This window comes from Nicotiana sylvestris, chromosome 4 (assembly GCF_000393655.2).
Source record: "Nicotiana sylvestris chromosome 4, ASM39365v2, whole genome shotgun sequence".
Lineage (NCBI taxonomy): Eukaryota > Viridiplantae > Streptophyta > Magnoliopsida > Solanales > Solanaceae > Nicotiana > Nicotiana sylvestris.
The window spans coordinates 127145622-127159687 of NC_091060.1; the positions used below are offsets into that span (position 1 = coordinate 127145622).

At 43.4% G+C, this 14066-nt stretch overlaps 1 protein-coding gene across 1 annotated transcript; it reads left to right on the forward strand.

Annotated features, from left to right (window-relative positions):
• The first annotated feature begins 3386 nt into the window (after positions 1–3386).
• On the forward strand, positions 3387–4229 carry LOC138890142 (uncharacterized). Its single transcript, XM_070173504.1, has one exon. It carries the CDS (start codon positions 3387–3389, stop codon positions 4227–4229), a length of 843 nt encoding a protein of 280 aa, XP_070029605.1.
• The last annotated feature ends 9837 nt before the right edge of the window (positions 4230–14066 follow it).

Below are 14066 nucleotides of genomic sequence, written 5' to 3' on the forward strand. Positions count from 1 at the left end.
TTCATGCCGGATCCCTAGTAGGAACGTTTATTTGCATCATGTTGCATTTGACTTAGGGGACTCAACACAAGGGGTTGGGTCCGTCTACGACAAGCAACCTGAAATGAAAAAGACCATCCTGCTGCATCCTGTTTGTTTTGCACATTTACTTGCTTCAGATCTGCATGCTGACCGGCTTCTGAAATAAGGAATTTTGAAAAAAAAGGAGAAAACATACAGCAGTGTAGGGAGCTAACTACTTAATTTTTTAGAAAACTAAAACCAATGTCCAAGTAGTGTCAGAACCCTGTCGAAATTTTGGAAAAAATGAAAAATTTGTCTTTTTTTAGTTTGATTTATTTGAAAAAGAAAAGAAAAGAAAAGAAAGGAGTCTTGTTTACAAGTTTAGTTAGGTTGGGCGAACTACGTCGGTTTGATTCTCACAGGGCGTGAGATACGTAGGCAACCCTCGTCGGGTCCAACCTCCCATTTTACAAAAAATAGCCCAAAAATTGTCAAAATTTTAATTTTTCGTCATAGAGTCGGGTGATACCGCTTTTATCAAAAATAGCCGAATGTTCCCAAAGGGGACGCCAGAAGGCTGACTTTGTATAAGCGACCACTTTTGTTATTTTTTCATTTTTATTATTGATTGGTTAACCCGCACAACCTTAAAATCTTCGTCCCTGAAGTGCTGAAAGGTCTTGTTCGGAAAATCTGGTTTTTTAAGAAAAAATAATCAAATCGTTTTTAAATTTCTTTTGTTTAATCATATTAACAAATGTGCAGAATGAGCACGACTCAAAACGAACCTTTTTCAATCATGAATAAAATCCCCTTCCAGTTGCGGCTATGGTGGAATGATTTAGGCAAAGAAGGGCGTAACGAAGTCAAGAAACATCTGAAAGGTCTCACAAGTTTGTTGGATATCAGGCCTCGAGGGGATATTATAAGGGCACTGGTCCCTTACTGGGACCCTGGGCACAATGTCTTCCACTTCTCGGACTTTGAACTCACCTCGACTTTAAAGGAAATAGCAGGGTACATCGGCAGTGCTGAGGTTCCGTTGAGGCATAAATACCTGGTTGCTCCAAGACCGTAGCAGTGCACCAATTTTTGGACTCGTTAAAGATAGTCAGAACAATCCATAACCCTGACTTGGCAAAAGGTTTTTGCACTCTGAGCTTCATATACCAAAGATACGACCACATAGGAGGATTCGACAAGCTAGAAAACAAGTTGTGCAGCAAAAGTAACCGTCGAAAGTGGGATGAACATAGAAGGGTTGCTTTCATGATAACCTTCTTGGCTTTTAGTGTTCCCAAGAAAAGACAGGAATATTGACATAAAGATAGCTGGGGTCGTCAGTATTTTGCTCACTCAAAATGATAGCATGCTTGCGCCCATGATTGTATCTGATATGTTCCGAGCTCTCACGACCTGCAAAGCCGGAGGGAGCTTTTTCGAAGGGTGTAACTTGTTATTGCAAATGTGGATGACCGAATACCTATGTCACGAGCCCAGTTCCTGAGCCATGGATCTTCTGAGAAAACCCGCATAGAGGAGTTCTACACCAGAATTAATGAGGTCCGCTTACCTGAAGGAGTCTCGGCATGGACCTCATATTTCCTGACCCTCAATGCTAGTCAAATACAGTGGACACTGGGATGGTTACCGATCGACGAAGTCATATACATGCCAGCAGCTAAGCCCCATTTTCTCTTGATGGGACTTAAAAGCATTCAACCTTATGCACCGTATCGGGTTTTGAGGCAACTGGGGAGGTGTCAGATAGTGCCGAAAGATGAGGATCTAAGCACCCAAGTGGTTGAGATCAGTTTCGATGGCCAGTTTCCTGAGGCAAGAGTCCGCCAGATTTGAAGCCAATGTCAATACTTAGAGGCAAATACTTGTGTGCTGAATCAGGCAAGAGGGGAAGTTTCACCCGGATATCAGGATTGGTACAAAGGGGAAGCGTCATCTGGAAGGCCGGCTAAAAGACCTCACCTTCAAGAATTTGCCAAGTCCTCACAAGAGCATTGGGACTAGTTGGCAAAGGAAAAAAGAATACAGGGCCACAATAGGCAAGCTGAAATAGCAGGTCATAGATCTTCAGTTTGAAAAAGAAGTTCAGACCACAACCAATGAAGGGGACAGAAAGAAATCAGCCCAAGAGAATGACTCCCTTAGAGCTCAAAACCGACAAGTCATAATGGATGCCGACAACCAACGGAGGAGCCAGTCCGATAAAAGGTTGATAGCAGGGTTAAGGAATCAGGTCATTGAAAGCCGAAAAGATTGGGAAAGATCCGAGGCTAGCATAGCAAGAATGCGATCTAGATGGGCAAAAGGTGCAGCAGCGCGGAAAAAGCACCTATGGCAGGTGAGAAGGGATTTTGAAGGGAGCATTGCAATATTGAGAGAAACAAATTCCACTCTCAGAGATCGGGTCTTTAAACAAGCCCGAGATGCTAGAACGGACAGGGAGCGCTGCTATGATTCAATAGCCCGAATGGAAGAACAAATGGAGAGGTTCTAAGATCAGCTCGTTGACAACACTCAAGTATTGGGACTAAAGAATCAACGAATAGAACAGCTGTGTATGGAAAGGGATAGAATCAGGGGTAGGATCGATGAGGTTGGGCACTACATCACCACGAAGTGTTTAGCATGTGAGGAAATGCCCTGCGACACCCTTTTTTGCCTCAGTCATGGGTTATGTCCACCGGATTATGGAAGAATTAAAAAGCTTGCAAAGAGGTCTGGCCCCAAAGCCCTCGGAAAGGCCGAACGATGCCTCGCGAGCACCAAGATTCAAGGCTTTAATGTATCCCTAATTCAAGTCTGCACTTGTTGTATTTAAGAGTCAGTTGTCTACCCCTCTGTTCTCTTTTCATATCGAACAATGTTAATAGTGGAGTCTGTATTTTGATTGTCTTTTTTTCAAATGAGTAGCTTTTAATAGCATATTTTGGGTAATGAAATGAAAAAAAAAACGAAGAATTTTTTTGCGTCTTTTGTGACAGAACTACGCCCGGTCTGATTCATGCGGGGACATGATACGTAGGCAATCCACATAAGATTCAACCACCACTAAAAAAGAAAGAAAAAAAGGGGGCAGAGTGAATAAAGAAAGGACATAAGCCGGAATGACGCATACAGTCAGAGCAAAAACATGTTAGAAATGGTGAAACTGCCTAGGAACATTGCATTCCCCAATGTGAAATTACACTATGTGTTAAACTCTAACGCTAACAAGTTTGTTGTTGATATCAGAGAAAGAAGTTTCGAAATAGTTAGCTCGTTAGAACGTTCTGGCAGAGTACCACTACCACACAAGATCTAAAGGGCCCATTCTGTAAAGTATGTCTGGTTCGAACAAAAGTGTTGAGGAGGAAAAGACAGAGATGCAAGTAATGAAAGAAGAGGTAGACAGGTTGAGACAGGAGATAGCGGGGATGCACCTAGCCTGGGCTAGGGGACAAACATCACCAACCCTTCCCCCTACTCCTACCCTCTTGCCGGCTCGGACTCCGGAATACCCTCCCACTGGTCCATCAACGGGCTTCCCCATTGCCCAATACTATCAAGGGGAAACTTCTTATAATACCCAAGCTCCACCACCCAAACAAAACCCTCCTCCGCCAACTGTCCCTGTCTTCGGGGCACCTCCACCCGCCACACTGCAAAGGTCCTCCAGCGAGCCATTGTTTCAGGCTCACGATAACCAGTATTATCCCCCTGAACCAACCTTTAAAGCACCTGAGCTATATACTTACACCCCTCACCTCCAACTCCCGGCAGAAACTGAGAGGCCGGCTAAGAATCCAGAGCAGGATGAAATGCTTCGTAAAATGAAAAGCCTGGAGAAATCCTTCAGGAGTATGCATGGATTGGGCAGCCAAGTTAGTGTAGCCTACAAAGATCTGTGTCCTTTCCCCGATGTTCAATTACCGGTAGGTTTTAAAATGCCCAAATTTGATCTATACGAGGGACATGGTGATCCCATGGCACATCTACGAGGTTTCTGTAGTAAGATGAGAGGAACAGGTGGAAAGAATGAGCTCCTGATAGCTTATTTCGGTCAAAGTCTAAGCGGCTCTACACTCGAATGGTACACGAGGCAGGATCCTAGCAGGTGGTATACCTGGGACGATCTAGCACAAGCATTTGCAGGTCACTTCCAGTATAACCTTGAGATCGTCCCGGACCGTCTCACACTATTAAAACTTGAGAAAAAGCCTGGATAGAGCTTCAGGGAATTCGGATTCCATTGGAGGGAACAAGCAGCGAGAGTCGATCCGCCAGTGAGGGAAGGTGAAATGGTGGACTACTTCTTACAAACTTTGGAGCCAACTTACTTTGGTCACCTGGTGACGTCAGTTGGTAAATCTTTTAATGAAGTAGTAAAAATGGGCGGCATGGTTGAAGAGGGACTTAGGTCCAACAAGATAATGAGTTATTCGCCGATCAAGGCCACAACTCAAGCTATCCAAAGCGGCTCAGGGGTGCGCTCGGGAAAAAGAAGAGAGAGGAGGTTGCAACAGTCGAAATAGGTACTTGGTCCAGATCAAGAGGTCCTTCTCCTTGCTACCAACCCATACCCAATTACCCAAATTATCCACCCACTCCATACAACCCTCCACCACCATATTATCCACCACAAGAGCCACACTTCGCCGTCCATCACGCTCAAACTTACACCCAGCCTCCGGCTCGCCCGCAATGGCGTGCACCGGCTCCCCAGCACACATATCCACCTCCACAAAACACATATCCACCACCAAGGGCCTATAGGAATCCTTCAGGACCAAGCTTCCGCGGAAATCAGGCTTTCGGGAATGAAAGGACGTAGAGGCCGAGAACATTCACTCCGTTGGGAGAAACCTATACTACTCTGTTCCACAAGTTGAGGCAGATAGGCTTGTTAAGTCCTGTCGAACCCAAATTGCCAAATCCCCTTCCCAGAAATCTGGACCACTCAGTGAGCTACGAATATTGTTCGGGGGCTCCCGGGCATGATACCGAGAAGTGTTGGAAGTTGAAGACTGCCATACAAGATCTTATTAACACAAATAGGATCGAGGTTCAGGCACCAGAGGCACCCAACATCAATGAAAACCCGTTACCGGTGCACCATGAGGCCCACATGATCGAACTAGTGCACAAAGGAGGGAAACCCAAAAAGCCCTCACAAACGGTAATGATGATTCGGGCCAGCCCAAACGAAAAGTCGACCAGTGAAAGGGCAGTGGTACAATTGGGAAAGGTAGATGACAAGCCATTTATGGTAGTGGGGAAAGGTTCGTCTGTTGCTGCGAAGAAGCCAGAGTCAATCGGGGTAGTGCTGCCGGGCGTATCAAGCACATCAGTGTTGGTAGTGAAGGGGGCCCGCGTAGAACCAGTTGTTATCAGGCCAGTAATGCAGTTGCCGATAACAAGTGAGAAAGCAGTGCCATGGAGCTACAGTCAAATGACAGTGATGCATAAGGGGAAGGAAGTTGTGGAAGAAATATGCGAGGCCCAGGGCTTAACCCGTTTAGGAAGGTGTTTTGCTCCCGCGGAATTGAGAAGGACCAATCCTGTAACAATAAAAAAGCCAGTAATTGAGGAAGAAGCAGAAGAGTTTTTGAAGAAGATGAAGGCCCAAGACTACTCAATTATAGAGCAGTTGAGAAAAACCCCAGCCCATATTTCATTTCTATCCTTGTTGATCCATTCAAGCGATCATTGTCAGGCCTTAATGAAGATTCTGAACAAAGCCCATGTCCCGGACAAGCTCTCAGTGAACCATTTGGAGAAAATAGTGCATAAGATCTTCGAAGTAAACCGAGTAACATTCTCTGACGATGAGTTACCAGTAGAGGGTACAGAACACAACAGGGCACTCTACTTGATGGTAAAATGCGAAGACTCGGTGATCACTCGAGTACTAATTGATAATTGATCAAGTGCAAATATCTGTCCTTTGGCCACTCTGAACAAACTAAAAGTTGCTGATGGTAGGATCCACAAGAATAGCATCTGCGTCTGAGGTTTTGATGGAAGCGGTACTGACACAGTGGGTGATATCGTACTGGAATTAACCATTGGTCCAGTCGAGTTCACCGTGGAATTTTAAGTGATAGATGTGGCGGTGTCGTACAATCTTTTGTTGGGATGACCCTGGATCCACGCAGCTAATGCAGTACCTTCTACGCTTTATCAAATGGTCAAATTTGAATGGGACAGATAAGAGATTATGGTACACGGGGATGATGGTACACAGGCCGTCAGTGATGCTATTGTGCCCTTCATAGAAACCGACGAGGACAAGGGCCCATGGGTTTATCAGGTTTTTGACGCAGTCTCAGTAGACAAGATTCCTGAGGGTGGGGGCCTTCCACTTCCCAGGATCACAGCTGCAGCCTTCATGATAGCCTCAGAGATGTTGAACAACGGGTTTGTACCAGGAAAAGGTTTGGGGATAGATCTGCATGGAATGGTTCGGCCAGTTTCTTTGCCCAAGAACCTGGATACTTTTGGGTTGAGATTCAAGCCTACCGCATCAGACGTAAAGCGGGCCCGCAAGATGAAGAAAAGAGTCTGGGTCCTTCCTAAGCCAATCCATGATTGTCCAGATCATTTGTCAAAGCAGGGTGCAGAAAGTTACCAGTCCCGGAAGTTCTTGGACCTTTGATCGGGCCGGATGGAGATTTGAATGAGGGCTTTGAGAGAATGTTCGTAGATGTCAACATGATAGAGGCTGGAGAGGGATCCAGTAATGCAGAGATACAGTTTGTTGGGCCTAGGTCCAATGTCAACAATTGGACAGCTACTCCTCTTCCTACTTGGAGGGAGTCCTGGTAGTTGGCTCTGACTTTCCTTTTTGATTTCTGGATTATTCCAGGGTTGTAATCCGGATTCCCTTTTATTATTAGTATTGCTCAACAAAGTGTGAAACCTTGTTATCCCATGATTCAATAAAATGAGAAGTTTCTCTTTCATTCCTTATTTTATTTTTATTTTTAATTTTTGTTTCTTTCTTTTCTTTTTCTGAACAGTTCTTTTCATACTGGTCTTAACGACATGGCATGCACAACGGATCTTCAACCTAGTCTAAAAGATCAATCTGATTCTGAATTAACCATACAAGAGGTCGATTATGATAATGAATCGGAATACGATGAGGATGAAGCCTTCGAGGAGATAAACACGGAGTTAAGCCAGTTTGAAGAAAATTCCAGGCCCAACTTAAATGACACAGAAGACATCAATTTAGGGGATGCTAGCGATATCAGAGAAACTAAAATAAGCATCCACATTGCACCAAATATCAGGGAGGAATTGATCAAAATACTTATTGAATTCAAAGATGTATTTGCCTGGTCATATGACGACATGCCGGGGTTAAGCACGGATTTAGTGGTCCATAAATTGCCCACTGACCCGGTATGCCCTCCCGTCATGCAAAAATTGAGAAAGTTCAAGACGGATATGAGTGTGAAGATTAAAGAAGAAGTAACCAAGCAGCTGCAAGCAAAGGTTATTCGTGTCACTCGATATCCTGATTGGTTGGCTAATGCGGTGCCGGTGCCGAAGAAAGATGGGAAAATCAGGGTGTGTGTCGATTACCGCAATCTGAACATGGAAAGCCCAAAGGACAACTTTCCTTTACCCAACATCCATATCTTGATCGACAATTGTGCCGGGCGTGAGCTCGGATCTTTTATGCTGGGTATCATCAGATTATGATGGATGAAGAAGATGCGGAAAAGACGGCCTTCATTACGCCGTGAGGAACTTATTGCTACCGGGTGATGCCATTTGGTTTGAAGAATGTTGGGGCAACGTACATGAGAGCAATGTCTACTGTGTTTCATGACATGATCCACAAAGAAATCGAGGTGTATGTGGACGATGTCATCATAAAGTCTAAGCATCAGGAAGACCATGTAGCAGACCTAAGGAAGTTTTTCCAAAGACTTCGAAGGTATGATATTAAGCTCAACCCGGCTAAATGTGACTTTGGTGTTCCATCTAGAAAGCTGTTGTGATTCATCGTCAGTCGGCGAGGTATTGAACTGGACCCGTCAAAGATCAAATCTATCCAAAATTTGCCACCGCCGAAGAACAAGACAATGAGTCTGTTGGGAAGGTTGAACTACATCAGCAGATTTATTGCTCAACTCACAGCAACTTGTGAACCCATCTTTCGACTATTAAAGAAAGATGTTGCGATAGAATGGACGGTGGAATGTCAGGAGGTATTTGACCAGATCAAAGGATATTTATCAAACCCACCTGTGTTGGTTCCACCTGAGCCGGGGAAACCGTTAATTCTTTATCTAACGGTCCTGGAGAATTCGTTTGGCTGCGTGTTGGGGCAACACGACATTACAGGAAGGAAGGAGCAAGCCAACTATTATCTCAGCAAGAAGTTTACGGTGTATGAGGTTAAGTACACTCAACTCGAGAAGACATGTTGCGCCCTAACTTGGGTGGCCCAGAAATTGAAGCATTATATGTCCTCATATACTACTTATCTAATTTCACGCCTGGATCCATTAAGGTATATTTTCCAAAAGCCTATGCCCACAGGGAGGTTAGCAAAATGGCAAATATTACTCACAGAGTTTGACATTGTCTATGTGACGATAAAGGCCATGAAAGCCCAAGCGCTGGCCGATCACTTGGCTGAGAATCCTGTTGATGAAGAGTACGAGCCGTTGAGGACGTATTTTCCTGACGAGGAAGTAATGCATATAGATGAGTTGTAATTACCTGAGGAACCAGGTTGGAAGCTTTTCTTTGATGGATCCGCAAATGCGAAGGGAGTTGGAATAGGAGTGGTACTTATTTCTGAAACAGGACGTCATTATCCTATTACAGCTCAGCTGCGTTTCTATTGTACCAACAACATGGTTGAGTATGAGGCATGCATTTTGGGTCTGTGACTAGCTGCAGACATGGATGTCCAGGACGTTTTGGTCTTGGGAGACTCGGACCTCCTGGTGCATCAGATTCAGGGCGAGTGGGAAATACGAGATTTGAAACTCATACCATATCGACAATGTTTGCACGATCTAAGCAAGCGATTTCGTTTAGTGGAGTTCAGACACATTCTGAGAGTTCACAATGAGGTTGCCGATGCATTGGCCACTTTAGCATCGATGTTGCACCACCCAGACAAAATTCATGTTGACCCGTTGTACATTTCGTGATCAACATGCTTATTGCAACATGATAGAGGAAGAAGTGGATGGCGAGCCATGGTTTTACGACGTCAAGGAGTACCTCGGGATGGGGATATACCCGGAGCAGGCCACCGGAGATCAAAAAAGAGCCATTCAGCGATTGTCAAGTGGATTCTTCCTCAGTGGAGGAGTGTTGTACAAAAGAATCCCAGATTTGGGATTGCTGAGATGTATAGATGCCAGTCAAGCCACGACAGTTATGACAGAGGTACATGCCAGAGTTTGTGGGCCACATATGAGCGGATATGTATTGGCGAAGAAGATTCTTCGAGCAGGGTATTATTGGCTCACTATGGAGCGTGATTTTATCAATTTCGTGCGAAAATGCCATCAATGTCAGATACACGGAGATTTGATTCATTCTCCGCCGACAGAATTGCATACAATGTTAGCGCCCTAGCCATTTGTTGCATGGGGCATGTATGTTATTGGACCTATTGAGCCCGCAGCTACCAACGGTCATAGGTTCATTCTGGTGACCATCGACTATTTTACTAAGTGGGTTAAAGATAAAACTTTTAAGTCGGTAACCAAGAAGGCAGTAGTGGATTTTGTTCACTCCCATATCATCTGTAGATTTGGGGTCCCAAAAGTGATCATCACAGATAATGGTGCTAATCTTAACAGCAATTTGATGAAAGAGGTATGTCAACAGTTTAAGATTACACACCGTAATTTCACACCATATCGTCCCAAGGCGAATGGAGCAGTTGAAGCAGCCAACAAGAACATCAAGAAGATACTGAGGGAGATGGTAGAAGGATCCAGACAATGGCATGAGAAATTACCATTTGCGTTGTTGGGTTATCGCAGTACTGTTCGGACTTCAGTAGGGGCCACTCCCTATTTGTTGGTGTATGGAACCGAAGCAGTAATACCGGCGGAAATCGAAATTCCATCCATTCGGATTGTCGCTGAAGCTGAGATTGATGATGACGAGTGGGTCAAAACTCGTTTGGAGTAGTTGACCTTGATTGAAGAAAAGAGACTGGTAGTTGTGTGTCATGGCCAGTTATATCAAAAGAGAATGGCAAGAGCATACAACAAAAAGGTACGTCCCCGGAAGTTTGAAGTGGGCCAGCAAGTGTTGAAACGCATCCTCCCACATCAGGCTGAGGCAAAGGGCAAGTTCGCCCCGAATTGGCAAGGGCCATTCATTGTAACCAGAGTATTGTCCAATGGCACTTTATGTTTAACATATATCGACGGGAAATGCGTCGACATGGCTATCAATTCTGACACAGTTAAGAAATATTATATATGATTTCTTTTGATTGTAATTGTTGTTTGTGGTTGGCATTTATCAGAGAATGAAATGACGGAGGCAATTCTTTCTTCTATCCAAACACTTTATCATTTGCTTCCCCTTTTTAGCCTTATTTATTCTTTCATATCCCTCTTTTGGAATCAGTAATTAAAATGAAAGAAAAAGAAAAAAAGAGAAAACAATGATAATAAAGACAAAAGAAAAATCACAAGAAAAACAAAGGAATTGGGAACTACGTTTGACCTGATTCCTCAAAGAAGGATACGTAGGCGCCTCACGGCTCGGTCATAGTGTAACAAAAAATAAAAATCCCCCAAGCAAGAAAAAAGTGGGGCAGAAGTTTGTGTGTATAATTTTGGGAAAGAAAGTTGATTCCAAGAGTTGTAATGTTTTACCCATCAAAATTATTTTGAACCTCTTGTTACCCCTTTTCTTTTAACCATACACAAAAACCCATATTGATGTCCTAAAAAGATCTCCCGATCAATATCCGAGAAGTGCTAAATCAATGCAAATGGAAGTCGAGAATAACACTTTGATCCCAAAAAAAAAAGAAAAAAAAAAGAAGAAGATCATAAGCTGGAAATGAATTGATAGCCGAAAGAATCCCCAACAGAGAGAGTCATATCAGTAGCACTCCAATCCCCAGCTGAAAAATAAAATAAAATGAGAGAGTCTTATCGGTGAAAACCTTCACAGGCACCCTAAGGCGACGGGAGTTGAGAGAAATGAGAGAGTCTTATTAGTGAAAACCCCTCGAAGGGCACTATGAGGCGACAAGACAAGATTGGCGGAAAGGATCCGCATTTGGCAAAGAGTTGAGTGCCTATTTATCCCCAGCAACATGAGGTCGTCCGAAAGGTTGATTGATACAAAGACTGGGTTGATTAATCCGGAATGCGCGACATGATCGTTGGGATTAGCTATATCATTCAGATAAGTTCTTTTCTTTCCTTTTCCCCAGCATTTGTTCAGAAAGACTTTTTCTTTTTCTATTTTTTGAGATCATCACTTTTTCATTTCTTGGTTTAAAGACTTTACTTCCCCGGCAGTTGTTTTTGAAAAGGATTTTCAGAGCTTACTACCAGTCGCCAAAATAATTCAAAACAAAATGCAAATAGGACAGGCCCAAAAAATAAGGCGACAAAGCGAAAAGAGGTTGGTCTCAAGAACAAATGATGAATGGGTCTAGACCCCAAGAGGACCAAATTTCCAGGGGAAGTTGGAGAAAACGGAAAAGCAACAGTTAAAAGGTTCTGAGGATCCCCAGACTTGCAAGACACGGGGACAACTCCGACAGATTCTCGACCAAGCTCCACAATGGTCGGACAACACAGAGCGGGGAAGGAAGAGAAGAGAAGAACCATCCCCAGCAGGAAAATCAGCCCCAACAAGTTTTATAGCAAAGCAAGGAAGAGAAAAGAAGAACCATACCCAGCAGAAAGGGCACGACAACTCGCCCCGTTTTAAACTAACAAATTTTCTTTGATTTGAAGCAGGGAAAGGGAATATTACTGACAGCAGAAAGACAGGGTCACAAAGAAGATTATCAAACTGGGGCAGAAAATTTTCGTTCATTTCGAAATTTTTCGAGAAGTCTAACACAGGTTTGGGAAAAGCGATATCCCCAGCAGTTTTTCGGGAGAAGGCAAAACAAGCTTTAAAGAAAGCAATGTCAGGAGGAAGGTAACACAATTTTTAAGGGAGATAGTCTTCGAAGGAAGAATATAAACAGAGAAACGGTTTGCAGAGGAATGAAACATCAGTCTTAAGGGAAGTAGTCTTTGGAGGAGTAAGATAACACATTTTTGAGAAAATGTTATCCCCAGCAGTTCGCATAGAAGACAGTACAAGTTTTGAGGGAAGTAGTTTTGAAGAAAGATAATTCAGGACAGAAGGAAAAGGGTTGATAGCATCCCCAGCAGGAGTAGCGCAACCAACCACCATGTTTAAACTCACAAGTTTCCTTTGTTTGAAACAGGGATGGAAGCTAGGTTCATATCAAAGCTAGGAAGGGTGAATTTTTCAGGTGTAGTGCCCCAATTCTGCTTACGCAAAAGGCTATTTGAGACGATCACACGTCACCACTAGGAAAAGCATTTCCTAGGCTAGGTCTTTCAAGTTCATTTTACCCCTAGGAGACGCATTTCCTTCTAAGTTATTTTACCCATAGGAGATGCATTTCCTCCTAAGTTTATTTTCCCCATAGGAGACGCATTTCCTTCTAAGTTATTTTTACCCATAGTAGCGACATTTCATCCTAAGTTTATTCTTACACATAGGAGACGCATTTCCTCCTAAGTTATTTTATCCATAGGAGATGCATTTCCTCCTAAGTTTATTTTCCCCATAGGAGACGCATTTCTTCCTAAGTTTATTCTTACCCCTAGGAGAGGCATTTCCTACTAAGTTTGTTTTACTCATAGGAGAGGCATTTCCTCCTAAGTTTATTCTTACCCCTAGGAGAGGCATTTCCTCCTAAGTTTATTTTTACCCATAGGAGACGCATTTCCTCCTAAGTTTTGTTTTACCCGTAGGAGACACATTTCCTCCTAAGTTTGTTTTACCCATTGGAGACGCATTTCCTCCTAAGTTTGTTTTACCCATAGAGATGCATTTCCTCCTAAGTTTATTTTCCCCATAGGAAACACATTTCCTCCTAAGTTATTTTACCCATAGGAGATGCATTTCCTCCTAAGTTTTGTTTTACCCATAGGAGACGCATTTCCTCCTAAGTTATTTTACCCATAGGAGAACGCATTTCCTCCTAAGTTTTGTTTTACCCATAGGAGACCCATTTTCTCCTAAGTTTATTCTTACCCCTAGGAGAGGCATTTCCTCCTAAGTTTTGTTTTACCCATAGGAGACGCATTTCCTCCTAAGTTTATTCTTACCCCTAGGAGAGGCATTTTCTCCTAAGTTTGTTTTACCCATAGGAGAGGCATTTCCTCCTAAGTTTATTCTTACCCCTAGGAAAGGCATTTCCTCCTAAGTTTATTTTTACCCATAGGAGACGCATTTCCTCCTAAGTTTTGTTTTACCCATAGGAGACGCATTTCCTCCTAAGTTTGTTTTACCCATAGGAGACGCATTTCCTCCTAAGTTTATTTTTACCCATAGGAGATGCATTTCCTCCTAAGTTTGTCTTACCCATAGGAGAGGCATTTCCTCCTAAGTTTGTTTTACCCATAGGAGACGCACTTCCTCCTAAGTTTTTGGTTTTACTCGTAGGAGATGCACATCCTAGTCTGGTCTTTAGTTTACTCTCATCATTGCAGTAGAAGTGGTTTACAATTTGGCTAACAACTCACAAATATTCCTAGTGCAAACTGGGGCAAAAATTTCGTTTGTTTTTGTTTACTTTGGTTGCAGGAGCCCGCCTGGAGAACAGAGGAATTCATTTCAGTCTTTATATTTTAAGTGTTGAAGTTGGGAGCCCACCCATATAATAGAGGAGTACATTCAAGTTGGAATTCAGGAGCCCGCCTGTATAACAGAGGAATGCATTTCAAAGATCAAGTCAGAAGCCAGTAATGCGGAGGGTTACAACAAAAATACCCCCAACATGAATCCCAGCAGAAATC